At 42.6% G+C, this 16,263-nt stretch overlaps 1 protein-coding gene across 2 annotated transcripts in view; it reads right to left on the bottom strand.

The window, feature by feature from the left end:
- Positions 1 to 5,057, bottom strand: part of HTR7 (5-hydroxytryptamine receptor 7) — an 80,280-nt gene extending 75,223 nt beyond the window's left edge. For both annotated transcript variants that reach the window (XM_041745202.1, XM_041745201.1), the window contains exon 1: positions 4,504 to 5,057. In XM_041745202.1, the coding sequence (XP_041601136.1) occupies positions 4,504 to 5,045 (542 nt within the window). In that variant the 5' untranslated portion in view covers positions 5,046 to 5,057. The remainder of the gene's footprint in view (positions 1 to 4,503) is intronic.
- Positions 5,058 to 16,263: the final 11,206 nt, after the last annotated feature.

The raw sequence follows: 16,263 nt of genomic DNA, 5'->3' as shown, positions 1-16,263 counted from the left end.
TACAATATGGAACCTTAGTATACAGCATTGTGTTTACCCAAAACAAATGAAAACATGTCCACAAAATGACTTGTAAACAAACAAATGTTTATTATTTATTATTTATCTATAGCACTATTAGTAATATCCAGAAACTGGGAACAATTCAAATGTCTATCTACAGGTGAACTTATAGACAAATTAAATGGAATGCTACTCACCAAAAAAGTAAAATAAAACAAAATAAAATACAGACACACTAAAAACTATGGATGGATCACACAGATATTATATTGAGCAAAAGAAGCCAGAATTAAGAGTACATACTAAGCTGTTCCATTTACAAGAGGTTCTAACCAAGTAAAACTAATTCATGATCCTAAAAGTCAGGATAATAGTTATCCTTGAAGTATCAAAAACTGGAGAGGGGCAGAAGGGGATCTCTGGGATCTCCACCCTTACTGTGTCGGTAATTTTCAATTTCTTGATCTAGTGGCAGATTACATCAAAGTGTTCACTTTTTGGAAATTCGTCAAGCTCTATACTTAGGATTGTTCATTTTCTATATGTATTTTCCAAAAAAAATTGAAACATATATTTCAGACATACAGAAAATTAAACAAATAACAAGACTGTATCAACCATCAAAATTCGAGATAAAACATTACCAGTACAGTTGGTGTGTGTGCTACTGCCTCATTACACCTCCACCTACCCCACCAGAGATAAGGACTCCCATGAGTTTGGTTTGGTGTTCACCATCCCTCTGCACTCTTTTTTCCTTTACTCCTTATATAAATTCACCTAAACAATGTATAGAGCTCTTTCACATGTTTTTATTTTTATTTTTTTTTTCATTTTTTTTCTTTTTTTTTCACATGTTTTTAAACTATATATAAAATGTAATTTGATTTCTATTTTTATTTTTTAAAGATTTATTTTAGAGAGAGAGACAGACAGAATGAGTGGGGTAAGGGGTAGAGGGAAAGAATCTCAAGCAGACTCCCCGCTGAGCACAGAGTCCCACTTGGGGTTCTTTTTTTTTTTTTTTTTTTTAAAGATTTTATTTATTTATTCATGATAGTCAGAGAGAGAGAGGGAGAGAGAGAGAGGCAGAGACACAGGCAGAGGGAGAAGCAGGCTCCATGCACCGGGAGCCTGACGTGGGATTCGATCCCGAGTGTCCAGGATCGCGCCCTGGGCCAAAGGCAGGCGCCAAACCGCTGTGCCACCCAGGGATCCCCCCACTTGGGGTTCTATTTCACAACCTTGAGATCATGTTCTGAGCCAAAATCAAGAGTCATACGCTTAAATGACTGAGCCACCCAGGCCCCTCTGATTTCTATTTTTAAAAGATGATTCTATAAAGGGGCACAAGGGAACTTTCTAGCATTATAAAAATATGCTACATCCTGACTGGAGTGTGGGTCCATGGGTACAGACATATGTCAAAACTCATCAAGCTATGCATTTAATATCTGTGAATTTCACTACAGGTAAATATCATCTCACTTAAATTATTTAAAAAGAGATCATTCATAGGCAATGAATGAGGGATGGACAGAAGTGAAACCAACAAGGCCAGTTAAAATACTTCAGTAGACCTGAGAATGCCAAACTCAACTACCTAAGGAGGAAAGAAATAAAGACAGCTTGTGGGCACAGTTCTTTGAGCAGCTTAACTGTGAAGTGGAGCAGTAAATTGAGGGAGACATAAGGCCAAAGTTAAATAGAAGATCAAGCTTGACCCAGTTGAGAGGAAACACTGAAGGCAAAGAAGAGAGAGCAGGGATCAAGGAAGGAACAAAATCCTTGAGATGAGAAGGGATGGGATGTGAAGTGCAGGTGGTTTGGTCTTTGCTGGGACACAATGTCTTCTAGCCTTTTAACTGGACAGAAATAAAAAGGGAACAGATATAGGAAAGACTGTTTGGTGGTGGAAAGATATTGAAGTATCCATCCAATGATTGCTACTTTTTCAATGATCATGAATCATTATCTGAAAAGGGTAGGGAAGGGAGTGTTGAAGCCTGTGAAGAAGAACAGCATGAAATTGCACTGAAAAGGCTAGAAAGGCATCCCTGTAAGGTGGATGTCATTAAGAAAAATCAAAGGTTCCATCTTGGACACGTTAAAGGCTCACTGGATATCCAAATTCTCGCAATACAGTAAGAGCTCAAAAGCAGGAATATTATTACTCATCTTTGATTAGTACTGCACAAAGCACACTGTAACCTAACCCTGTACTCAAGAGGGAATGAATAAACAAATATTAAAATTTTTCACATTTTCTTAGCACATTTGTATATCCGCGGTCATATTCTACAATGAAACTGAAGAAAACAGTCTCTTCAGAAATAATTCACCTTAGATATCAAATGTATTTTCCTTTGTCTCATTTTTTATTTTTGTGTTTTCTTGGAAGAAAAGCAATCTGTGTCTTCCAGTGTTATCAGTTCTTTATTTTATCTTAAAAAAATGCTCTGTTCATCCTCCAAAACCATTTTTAAGTAGAATTCACCAGTGGAGCAATTCTCATAGGAAATAAAGAGACAGACTCTACATCCCTATATTATCACGGTTTGTGACAATCATAGGATATGCTGGATGAAGAAACTGAAAACTCTTGCCAAGAAGGATTAACCTCTTCCTTGTATTCAAGACATCCTTGCTGCTTGCTGGTAAGTCACATGTGCACATGGAGTGAAGAAAGCCTTTAGCTAACATACAGGAATCTCAGGGTAGTCCCAAACCAAACCTGAATGAGCCCAGCAGAGCAGAAGCACTGGCTGTGTTAGGAGATGAGTTAGTATACTGTGCTATTTATGTATCATTTATCATTTATGAAAGGAAACAAATTATACATGCATTTCTTGAAGCAAAAATTCTATTTTGTTGTATTACACTCAATTCCATTTAAAAGGACTCCATTCATGCAAGAATGACTGATTTGGTTGGCTTAGGAGTCCAATTTTTATGCTTACAATTCATTTATATACTTACTATGTATATTGAGTGCACTCTTCTATTTCCTGTTGCCACAGCCAGACTGTGAGTGCATGTGTTTTTGTCATGCTTAACTGTAGTAATTCAAAACTTCAGCTGTCAAGTTTGGAGCTAATATTCTCATATATGCCATTCATGCACTTTTTTCATGCACTTTTCTTAAAAATAATTCCTTGTTTGCTCTCAGAAGTTCCTACCTAACATGATATGTAAAATGGCAGGATCAATTTAAAAAGAAAAAACAAACCTAAATCTTTAAACACAGCTACAATATATTTTTTCTTGAAAATATCCCTTTTCCTATCATTCCCTTTATTCAGTAATTATAAACCCTAGTCAAGCAGTAAAATAGGACAACATGTTCAATATCAACAAACCACAAACAGCAGTGTTCACTGGGAGGAAAAGGAAGAAAATCTCCGTTTCATGTTAGACTACCTTTAGAGGGACTATCATTTGAAGTGTGGAGGCATCAATTATTTCTTCTATGCTGAGGGTATACACATTTAAAGGCTCTGTAAGTCCACAAAATAAATAAGCCATCATTTCTCTGTACCATCAAACACAACAGGATACCAGTCTTGTAAGCGGGTTTTAAAACAACAGAATTATGTGGGTGAATCAGTTTCAAGAGAAACAGTTATAAGGTGGCCAAAGTGCACTGGGACCATACTTGGAGTTGTCAGTTATACAGTGTTTCCGGGACCAAAGACCAGCTCCATAGCAGAATCCTGTGATTCTAGAGTCTGAAGAAGCCCTCGGAGTCTCCTAGCCCAATCTGACACCCAAGGCCTGAATTTTTTCCCCAGTATCTCTGACAGATGGTCAGCCTCTGTTTCAATTACTCCACTGGGGGGGGGGGGGGGGCAGTTCTCAAGAGAAAATTCTCAAGGGATATGATGAAAGGCTAGAACCAACCATTCAGACAGGGAGTAAGGCTCCAGTCAGCAAGCCTGCAGGATGCAACAACATTGTCAAACACCAGAGTCAGACTTCCAGGAGAATGAGATTCGGGATCAGCAACCACAGAAGTGCAACGTTCAGACATGTAGAACCCCCCATTCTGCAACCATCCTCAGTCCGTTCACTGGCCTTGGGAGCAGCTCCCGCAATCTGGAAGCAGGGAGGCTTTTCAACGACTGATGTCTTAGAGTAAGAAACGACACTTTCAGACTCACAGCCAGGTCTGTCAGGTTTAGCCAGGATCAAATCCGTTCCTTCTAAAAACCAAGCCAAGGGACCCCCTGCTGGAACTGCTAACGCTTAAAATACTTTAACTTTGGTCTTAACTGTCCTCACTACAGTAGACTAGAACACTTTGGGCTCTTCTTTTAAAGGCGTATGTAGACTCTGCCGTAACCGAACCTGCTGGGTGGGTGGAGGGTTGACGGGTGTGCGGGGCTGCCTGGGGCTGCCGTTTAGGCGCAGCCCTGATCCCGCCGAGTGCGGCTTATCCGCCCAGGACAGGCGAGCGCCCGCACTCCCCCAGCCGGACCTGACGGCGCGGCCGGCCCTTACCTGTCGATGCTGATCACGCACAGGGTCATGATCGAGGCCGTGCAGCACATGACGTCCATGGCGATGAAGACGTTGCAGAAGAAGTGGCCGAAGATCCACTTGCCCCCGATGAGGTCGGTGACGCTGACGAAGGGCATGACTGCCACGGCCACCGAGAGGTCGGCCAGCGCCAGGGATACGATCAGGTAGTTGGAGGGCTGGCGGAGCTTCTTGACGAAGCACACCGAGATCACCACCAGGCAGTTGCCGGCGATCGTCAGCAGCGTGATGAGCGTCAGGATAGCGCCGATCACAACTTTCTCGGCTCTGCCATAGTTGATCTGCTCCCCGCAGCCGGAGGCGTTGTCCGGCGGCGCGTCCCAGGTGGGCACGGGGCTGGCCGTCACCTCCGCGGCCCCGCGCAGCAGGGGCGGCGCCCAGGAGCCCGAGCCCGGGCCGGCGCCGTCGGGGCCCAGGTCCGGCAGCCCGCGCCCCACCTCCGGCAGGAGCAGCGCGCGGAGGTGCCCGTACAGGTCCGGGCGGCCGCTGCTGTTAACGTCCATCCTCGTGCCGCCGTGCGCTGCTGCCCATGGAGCCGCCGCCGCCGCCGCCGCCGCCGCCGCCGCCGCCGCCGCCGCCGCCACGCGCTCCGGCCGCCGGCCCCGGGCGCTCACCGCGCCGGTTCCGCTCCGCCCGGCCCAGCCATGGGGCCCGCGCCCGCCACTGGGGGGCGCCTCGGCTCGGCCTCGCGGCCCCGCACGTCCCGGGGCCCCCCGGCCGCTGCGGACTCCCTGCGGGAGGCGCCTCCGGCACCGACGGACGCCCGGGACGCGCGGCTCGCCGGCCGCCCCGCAGCCCGCAGCCCGGAGCCCGCAGCCCGCAGCACGGAGCCCGCAGCCCGGAGCCCGGAGCCCGCAGCCCGCAGCAGCCGCGCGTCTCGGCCGAGCGCGCCCGGGAGGCAGCGGCAGAAGTTGCGGAGTGCGCCCCGCCCCTCGCGCCCGCCGCCGCCGCCGCCGCCGCTCCCGCCGCTCCCGCCGCTCCCGCCGCTCCCCTGCGGCAGCCGCGCCGCGTCCCCGCCGCCGCCGCCGCCCGAGCCCCCGGAGCTCCCGGGACGGGCTTCCCCCGCGGGGCCGGGCCGCCGCGTCCCCCGCACCTCCCGCCAGGCGGGGGGCGGTGCTCCGCGCGCCTCCCGGGATCCCGAGCCGCCTCGCTCGCTCTCCGGTACCTCTGCGCGCTGCAGGCGCGGACCCCCCCGACAGACCGGAGCCTCCGCAGGAAGGAACGGCGCTCGGATGGGGGAGGACTTGGGGGCCCACGGACGTTCGGACTCATGCAAAATGAAGAACCTGGAGAGGGTTTTTTGTTTTTTGATTTAAAAAAACCTTTTCGAGCACTACACCAAGCAACAAATACTTCCGTTTCCTATTTTGACCACTTATGGGTGAAAGCGAAGCTGGAAAAGGAGAAGGAGCCGAATGGGGAGGGGTGGGAGCTCAGAAGACAAGCAGGGAGAGGATGGGATGCCCTCAGGTCTTGACACCCAGGAAGAGCTCCAGGCTCTGGGGAAAGGACTTAAACGCATTCCAACCCTCCGGCGTCTAGAAACAGACCCCGGCTGCTTTTATATTCCGACTTCAAGGCCTAATATACTGAAATGAGGGTTAATTTTCCCATGGTATCCTGGACATCTTGCCCATAAGCGAAGAAATGACCGATTATAATGTTCTGCAGAAGAATCCTGGAGGTGCATGTTGACTTAATGCCTATTGCCTAAAATCTCCTTGGTATTCAAACGCTGTTACAGAGGCTGATTTTTATTATTTGTGAGGCTTACTTCACTCCGTTTGGTATAAAGGTTTTATTGGACACACAGCAGTGATTTCTTTAGTTTAACACTCTAAAAATAATCAAATCTGTTTTCTTTTCTAGTTAGGCCCTAGCAGATTATAAATAGGAAAGAAAGGGAACAGAAACCTCCAAATGTATTGATCTGAGAGCTGAATAATACTCTCATTCTTCAAGGTGGGTGTTAGCCCTATTTTTTCAGATAAGGAAACACAGTTGCTACTGCATTCAGCTGGTAAGTAATAGGTTTCAACACCAGGTTTATCTGAATACCCTGTCTATATTCTTCCCCCTACACATTGAAAAAAACAGATTTTTTTAAGAAAAGAAAAAAATCCCTCCATGGTGGGCCAATGGTCACGATTTATGAACATGTCAGGGTCTTTTCTCAGCCTGAGATAAGCAGATCAATACACTGAGTCAGAGGAAGAGTGGAAGATAGTTATGTAGGCCTCAGAGCAATACTATTTAGTAGTTAAGAAAATGGATGACAAAATGTCTTTGATCTTACTTATGTTAGTATTAAACATAATTTCAGACAAGAGAAAACTAGTTTGCAGCTGGAAGGCATCTAAGAAATCATTTGTTTACCCTTCAAGACAGAAGGAAATAGAGGTTGGGAGAAGTTTAATGCCTTAGCCAAGATCATACATGACTACATTGAAATGGTTTACTTTTGGGGGTGCCTGGGCGGCTCAGTTGATTAAGCATCTGCCTTCTTGCTCAGGTCATGATCCTGGGGTCCTGGAATAGAGCCCCATGTCTAGCCCAGCATCCATTGGGCTCCCTGCTCAGTGGGGAGTCTGCTTCTCTCTCTCTCCCTCTGCCCCTCCCCCCTGCTCTTCTCTCTCTCTCTCTCTCTCTCTCTCCCCTTCCCCCCCGAGAAATAAATGAAAAATCTTTTTAAAAATAGTTTAATTTTCTGGTTTTGAGTTTAGGATGTCGCAAGACTTCTTAAAAATTCTTTAAGGTAGTAATTTCACAAGCTACTTTTGACTTTTCTTATTTTAACTTTATAACTCATTTTAACTTATTTTGAGTTTTTTCTCCTACCCCCCCCCATCCCTCCACCCCCGAGTAATCAGGGCAACTTACATTGTCTTGCCTCTTGTAAATAATATTCTACATTAATGAATTATACAAAGAATTTAAAAAGCAATAGTTTTATTAATTGAATCTACAGTTAATATAATTTGCACCTATACTCCTACCCACTCTTACCCAGCCTACTTATTTCATAGCAGATTCTGAGGTTTATTGCATTCATTATTTTTCATTGTAGGACATATAAATGCACCAAATAATCAGTAAAATACTACTTTCAAATTGACTTCCTCTTCCATTTTCCATATAGCATCAGGTCTAAACTCTCCTTTTTATAGAACAGTCACCTCTATTACATTACCCTTAGTGATGGCTGAGTGTATTTCCTTAGAGTTGCTAGGTTTTTAATTTATAAGCTGTCACAATGCATAAACATAGCTATTGAAAATCTCAGCTTCTGCAGCATTACCTTGCTTATGTTGAGTTTAAATTTCATCTATCATTATTCCAAAATCCTGGCAGAACTATCAGGAATTCTTTGTTTCCCTCTAACCTTGACTCACAAATAATCCTCTTTTCATAAAAATGCTAAAAATCTCGTGTATATGTTTCCATAATTTTCTCATAATGAAAACCTAACGGTAGAGCTTCACAAAATATCCAAGAAATACCTAAACGCTCACCTAAATTTGTTATTTGTTTTGCCCTTGGTTTCCTGATGTTTTAAAATCCATACCAAGGTGTTGCTTCCTTCACCCTCCCCCTGCCCACCCACTCTTTGGCACTTACCCTGGAGAGGATAAGAGAAGTGTTGACGTTTAAATCAAGTTGTGTTGTTCGTTTTCATCCCTTTTATTTCTTTCATTTAAAAAGTAACTCTGCTGCTTTAAAAAGTATGAAACCTTGTCTAGACTCTCATTTCCTTTAACAGCAGTCTCATAAAAGTGTCAACGAGGGCACTTGACACTACAGCTTTCTGAGGCTTCCAACGGGTCATCTCCCTCTCTCAAAACCGCTCTGGGTGGTAGAGAAGAAGAGCAGCAGAGTCCTACAACAGGAATGACCATCTTTTTATAAGCTCGTCCTTCCTCTAGGTACTCATCTAGCTCATCCACATGCATATGTTTAATCATATCTATGCAGACCCACGCATACCCATCCATAGGACCTAAGTTTAGGAGAGTGTTTTCCCCTAAAACCAGCAAATTCTGACAATCGAGATTTACTTTAAGAAACACAAGGGAAATAAAGCTTTCTATGCCATGGGATCCATTGGCAACTCACTAGTCAGGTAAGTGTGTGCTAATGTCATGCTAACTGGGATTCCAGTAATTTCCAAAGCCCAACGCAGCTGACTTCCTTCAGACCTACTCTTCTTCAAAGTCTTTCAGCTCCTCACTTTTACACCTTATTGCCTCATTCAACTAAACTATTTGCCTGGGTGTCCTTTGATCCCAGAATTGGATGAAACGACTAGGAAAACCAGAATGCTTGGGCAAATGTAGTGCTAAGATTTTTTCGTATAAATATCCAAATACTACCCAATGGCTAACAGTTGGGCTGTGGATCAGTAGCACAAAGATGGAAGTCAGAACATCCATCCTCATGACAAGGGCTGAAATCTGTCAATAGACATTGGGGAGGCTCAGTTGGGATAAGAGCAGCTAGCTAGTCTGGGACCAGGAATGCCCCTTTCTCTGTGACAACACCCTTTACTGTAGTTAGTTTCATCCTTTCTAGATTCTTGGAGTATTTTTTTTCATATCTTTGTTATAGCATCTACCAGCGCAATATACTTTGCATTTACATGACTGTCTTCCCATTAGACTATGAACTCCCCAAACACAAGAATATTTTCATATCTCTGCCATGTACTAGGTGTTCAATAAACATTTGTCAAACTGAGTGCAAAATAATGCCTATAACCAAGTGTCATTCATGGTTTAAAATAATTCCTCAGTTTAAAAGTGAATTGTGAGTTTTGTTTTATTTTAGATCTAGGCATCCTTTAACTATTTTACCTTTGTTTGCATTATCCCTTAAGGCTGACGACAAAAATGTATTTTTTTCTTCAGTTCCTTCCATTTAGAAAAACTTCACTCCTTTTACAAAATAAATGTAACCTTTAAAAAATTGTTATAAAAAAAAGGTAAATAGAAGGGTGCCTGGGTGGCTTAGCAATTGAGCATCTGCCTTTAGCTCAGGGCATGATAGAGTCCCACATGAGGCTCCCTGTGAGGAGCATGCTTGCTTCTCCCTCTGCCTATGTCTCTGCCTCTCTCTGTGTGTGCCTTTCATGAATAAATAAATAAAATCTTTTTTTAAAAAAAAAAAGGTAAATAGAAAATCAAAGAACAGATAGATACAAGAACACCTATTTTTTTAAAAAAATTATTTATTCACAGAGACAGAGAGGCAGAACACAGGCAGAGGGAGAAGCAGGCTCCATGCAGGGAGCCCGACGTGGGACTCGATCCCAGGTCTCCAAGACTGAAGGTGGACTGAAGGTGGACTGAAGGTGGTGCTAAACCGCTGACCCACTCGAACTGCCCCAAGAACACCTATTTTTAAATTACTCATTCTTTTTCAAACGAGGACCATTTGAAATATATGTGGTGCATGCACACCCCCTAGTGGGCAATCTATTCCTCAATACAAATTCCGCACAGAAAAACTTCCATGGGAAGCTTTGGTCAGGGAACAAATTCAACAATTTGGCTTTCATGCTCTGAACCTGAAGGACTAATTAAAAGAAAAATGAAGTTTTTCAATTTAAAGATACTTAAAGAAAAATTTATAAAAGCAGCATTCTCTCACTGATTGAGTCAACATTTAGAGCGTCTAAAACTCCAGGTTGTAGTACAATATGAAAAGCCTCAAAGTATAGGGATGAGCCCACAGGAAAGAGGTGTTGGATCTGACTGGGGAAACCAAAGAATTGACAGAGCTAACATTCCAGTTCAACTAGAAATTTCATCAGTAGCCTGCAGGAGGAGGGACAGGGTTCCATCAATATACAGGACACTTCTCTAATATCTGTAGATTCTAATATGTTTAAATTTAGATTTAAAATAACCAGCTTAATATTGTCAGTACTTCTAATTTACATGTAATATTTGTTAAGGAAAGGCTAAATACATATATTTACTTATGTAGCACATATTAGAATTTACATATAAGATGATGTTATATGTATTTAAATAAGGGTATGTGTGATAATATGTATATATGTGAGTCACCATTAATGCAAGTGCTATGAATGCAGAGTGGTGCAGGTGTACTGCATTGTCAGCTCAAATAACAAAAGCAGTATTACTGCAATGACATGATTTTTTGAAATGAGGAACAACTCATTTAGTTTCCTACAGTTCCAACCAACTCATAATTCCAAGTAAAGTATAGTCCTCCCTCTTTTCACTCAACAGTAATATTCCTGGAAACCTCTGTGCAAATAAAAAAAAATGTGGAATTTGCTGTGCATTTATACATATAAACCTGTTCTAGATGCAAAAAAAAATCATAAACAAGCTTTGCCCATGCCAGACAAGGAACAAGTGTTCATTCTACAAGACTTTCTCATATATTTTAGGATAGTTAGCTTCCCTGGTCCCTTCCTGCTAAAGCCACTATCAATCATCCACCTTCTCAATTACTGTGACAACGATAAATCTAAAAAGAATGCCCACCCAAATTTTCAAGTGCTCTCCAGGGTTGGCTGGTGGGTGGAAGGGAGGGCATCAACACTGTCGTGGAACATTGATTTAAAGAATGGTTCATCAAACATTTTCTGTAAAGTATCATATGTGTATTTTAGGTTTCCCAGGCCGAAATGCAGGATTGAGGCTATTATATAGGTCCTTAAATAGCAAAACTTCCTTGTGTCATTTTCATTCATTTAATGTTATGAATTGAAAAGTTAAGCAGTATTATCATAGAGTTTAAGTGTTTAAACTGGGGTACCTTTCTTGGATCATAGTCTTGATGCTACAGTATGAGGACAGGCCATAATTTTCATATCTGGAAACCAGTTTCTGTGCAGAAAAAGACCTAGATTATTCCTAGCCAGATAAGTTTCCCAAAGACAAAATTATGCTATCTATGGACAAATCAGTTTGTGTGTGTGTGTGTGTGTGTGTGTGTTTGTTTGTTTATTTATTTATTTATTTATTTATTTTGGTGTGATTTTTTTTTTTAAAGGGAGATGGAAGAAATCAGAATATTTAAAGGAGATATATCACCAACCAAAGCAACTAAATCTGACCCAGGCCTCACTGATGAGCCAAAGTGGAGATATTTTCCTTGATAACATTAAGAAGTAAATCTCCTTTCTGCAATTCAAAACTTTCTCAGCATCCACTACATCCATTTATAACTATTTGGAACATGAACTATGTGGTTAACTACCATGGCTGTTATTTTTGTATAGTATTAAAGTTTAGAGTTTAAAATGGTTTCTAGTCAACGGTACAACAAATTGGCTAAAATTCTGCATCTTGACAAAATCTTGTCACATTGTGCTTATGTTTCGTAAGTCTGATGTTAAAAATGACCCCTGCAGGAATCCCATCTGTAATCATGGTTACCAATTCTGACAAATCTACTTTAAAATTCTCAAAATTCTTCTCCATACACACACAAAAAGCCACTTCCTAATGATGTGCGTTTTGGGGACACCATTTCCAGATGATATTTAGTCATACCAAAATTTTCAACAACACAAATAGCTTTTATTTATCTACTTGATTATCCACTTGCAATAGAAAATGCCCCAAAATAACTTGATTTTTTAAAAAGATTTATTTATTTATTTATGATAGACATAGAGAGAGAGAGAGAGACAGAGACACAGGCAGAGGGAGAAGCAGGCTCCATGCAGGGAGCCCGAAGTGGGACTCCTCGATCCCGGGACTCCAGGATCGCGCCCTGGGCCAAAGGCAGGCACCAAACCACTGAGCCACCCAGGGATCCCCAATAACTTGATTTTTAAATGCCATTTATCCTGCAAGTTCCGAGCTGTTTTTCCAACATACTGAGCAATAGAATTTGTAGTTATTATGTTCCTAAATGCTAATTTCTGTTTAGGACCTGTTATTTCTTTCACTTTCAACAATCATTCTTTGTAAACTTGCCTTTGGTTAAGAAGTTGTAGTTGTTGCCTGAGCAATTTTTGTTTTCATTTAATATGCCATAATTTCAAGGCACTATCACTGTGATAGCTAATTTTATCTATCAACTTGACTGGGCCATAGGGTACCCATATATTTATTCAAACATGACTCTGGGTATGTATGAGGGTTTTTTCCTGAATAAGATTAACATCTGAATCAGTTGGCTGAGTAAAGCAGAATTAACTTCCTTAAAACGGAGCAGTTCTATCCATCAGTTGGAGGCCTGAATACAACAAAAAGAGTGATCCTTCTTTAAGCTGGGACAATGTTTCTGTTTTGTTTTTTCTGTCACTGGACTCAAGTTGAAATATCAGCTGTTTCTGGATCTTAAGCCTGCTGGCCTTCATACTGGAGCTGTATCAGCAGCTCTCCTGGGTCTTCAGCTGGCCACCTGAAGATTTGGGGACTTGTTAGCCTCCATAATCCCCTAAACCAATCATTCATATGATACACACGCACTTTCTTGGTCCTATTTCTCTGGATAACCCTGACTAATACAACTACATATTTCACTTGTATTAAAAAATCAACCCCCTGGTTGAAATTTCAGTCTTCCTCTCTCCATTCATTAAGTTTACCATCACACATCTTTTCCAAATACTAGCTCTTCCTTCAACTTCTTTCCTATTGTCTTCTTAAGTTGTATTCTTTTGTTATTATAGGCATACTTTGCATCTTAAAAGGGTAAGAATATTCTTTATTTTCACAAGGCTAATTTTTATAATATATGAGCTTTCTCCATCTGTTTTTCATTTTCAAACTTTTGATAGAAATATAGATATAAAAGACCTTTCACTTTCATTTTAATTGCACATTAAAAAAAAAAAAACAGCAACTAACGTTGCAAACATGGATAGACTACCCGGGCTCAGAAAATGGACAAAATTGAAAGATATCAGGTCAGGAATGGGAGTTTCTATGGGAAGACAAGAATATGAGAGGGGAATTATTGGAAGAGGCTTCCTGTATCAGTGATGTCTTATGGAGTCCCATTAGAGTTCTAGGTTTAGCAATTAACTTCCCTAGTATGTTTTATCAGGAGCTCTATGAAAAGTTGGGCATATTGTTCACTGCACAGCCTTACCAGCCATGTGGTGAATGGGAGCACATAAAAGTCTGCCTAGAGGAAGGGCACCTTTTTTCAATCTGCACAGGAGCTCCTGTAAGTGCTCCATCCTTGGGAATAAGAGAGGGGTTCTTTTTGGGTTGCTGGTATATCATCATGCCAGGGTACCATATGCACAGTTCAGTGAATTTCTGGCCATGTGTTTAGATAATTGAATACATCTAACAGCCACAGCTGTGATGATGTGAGTATGAAGGTAAACAAGAGCTCATGGCTTCATTGATTAAATCTGCAAATTTTGACTGAGCACCACCTGCTTTGTTCTAGTTCTGGATAAACTCCAGACCTCTGCATCCTGTTACTTCTCAATTCCATGCATCAAAATTTAAATCAAGCATTCTCTCATCCAGGAAAACAGACTTTATCTCCTCCAAATCTCCCAAACTCCCCCTCTATCTGGGAGAGAAGACCCTGCCAGATGCTCCTGAAACACTTGTGTAAATCATGTTATAATATTGCTTTCTTGCCTTGCCACCCCCACCCCGTTTCAGTCATAAGCTGCCAGAGGACAGCAGCCCCGTGGAGTGCTCACAAAAGGAGAACCAAATGAAAAGAGGTAGAAGATTAGCTGAACACACGCTGACTTTTGGGGATCAGCTCAAGAAAGACAGGCCTTTGGGGAGACCAAGAAGGGCTCAAAGGTTGCTTTAGATGCCACAAGCCACCCTTTCTTTCTAAATTCCCCAAGGAAGAGGAAATGACTCAAGAGCCGTCCATCTTCTCTGACCTTAGATATAACAGGGATAACAATATCTCTCTCCCTCATTGTCTGGTTGTGATGATTAATCAGATAATGGATACAAAGTGGATATAAAACGGATAAATGAGATAATGGATACAAAGTACATAGAATAATTGTGCAGTCCTATTATTTTCCAGGCAGAAATTTTCAGGGTCTCCTTCAAACTCCAGAGCCTTGCTGCTTCAGCTTTCCTTGCAGGGTAACCTCTGACCCTTCTTCCCATTTTTTTCTGCTGTCACTATCCCATACTATTTATCCCTCTTCCCAATGCTCCTGCTCCTCTTCCACATCCCTCTCTACCTCCTCTCTTCTTTCCCCTCTAGCCCACCATTTTCTTCTTCCTTCCCCTCCTCTTCTCTCCCTCCTCCCTTCACAACCTCTAACTCTCGTCCCTGCTTGCTTTGTGCAGGAAATTGTACAAGAAAGGAAAACTGAGCCAAACTGCCCGGATCCTCCTGTACTTCTATCACTATTACCTGAGCCATATATTTCTCAGATGTAAAATGCAGATGTTGTTTAAAAAAAGGGGGGGGGGGCAAAAAAAAAACCAGTACTTAACTCACAGTTGCTTTGAAAATTAAATAAGATATCTAAGTAAGTACTTACCAAATTGTCCAAATTAAATGTCCCTCAGTAAAGTGTTCAGTGACTCTTACCTATTCATCTTCTTTCTCCTCCTATCTCTTCTTCTTCACCCCTAAGCCCCGGGGTGAAGATGAGAAAAGAAATCGAAATGGTATAGTTTACAGCAAGAGCACCATGACTTTTCAAGAAAGAAGCCCTCTTTAATCGAACGCTGACATCAAAGAATCAGTTATCTTACTCGCCTTCACCCCACATTGGTCACATTTCTGACCAATCTAGCTTTTGTGGTCCTAGGTGAAGATGCCTGTATGATCCTGCAAAATTAACACGAGATTTTCTGATGAAAAGAAGAATTTGCTTTGCATGACCTTGTTCTCTTTGCAGAAGTAAAAAATTCCTCTGTTCTTACTTAGGAAATATCAAGTATTAGAAAAAGCAAAAATATTTCTTCTTTGTCAAGTTTAACCAAAAGGAGAAGTGCATGCTACCCCATGGAACAGAGCCCTCTTAAAATTCCATTCCGAAATCAGGAAAGAAATCATGTAAAGAAGGTCTAATCAAGGTGTGGTCGATATACCAGAGACCATCTATGTACTGTTTGTTTTAAGTACAGAAATTGAAACTGCTTAGAAACATTTGCATCACTTTGGTATTGTCTGGGTATCTAAGCCCCCAATCAATGTACTTTTTTCTTCTTCACTGAGTAGAGGGCAATTCGGTTGTTGTCAAATCAGTTTTAAGAGGCCCAGAGATGCTTACCCGTAATGCACAAGGGACCACGTACGAGCCTGCGAAGAATTGGAGGCGGGACAGGGTACGGTAGGATGGGCTGGAGGGGAGACAGGCCCTTCGTCGCAGCTTGAGAAGCACCGATGCAAACTGTAGTCCCGCAATATCACGTTGTCGGATACTTTATCAATCTTCAAGAGTTCATTTAAATAAGGCGCAAAAATACGGAAACGCCAAAAGTGTGGGGTATAGACCACCGTGCACACTTGTCAGATGGCAAAACTGACACATTTCAGTCCTGCCCGTGCCCTGCCGAACCTGTCCCGCGAAGGCAGCGCCGGAGCTCTCCGCTCTCCCCAGGGACTGCTGCCACCTCGCGGCGGAAGATGCCGACCGAAGCCCGAGCCGCGCGCGGGGACCGAGGTCTCCTGCTCAGTTGTCTCACTTCCTGACAAGCCCTTTGTAAACAACAGAACGGGCGTTAGGAGGCGGACATCAGGAGAGTTTCTTACGTCTGTTTCAAAAGTGCTTCTAGCTCTTGG

Source organism: Vulpes lagopus, chromosome 2, assembly GCF_018345385.1.
Source record: "Vulpes lagopus strain Blue_001 chromosome 2, ASM1834538v1, whole genome shotgun sequence".
In the NCBI taxonomy this organism is placed as follows: domain Eukaryota; kingdom Metazoa; phylum Chordata; class Mammalia; order Carnivora; family Canidae; genus Vulpes; species Vulpes lagopus.
Note: the sequence above shows the minus strand (reverse complement) of the source record. Positions and strands in the feature narration are given on the sequence as shown.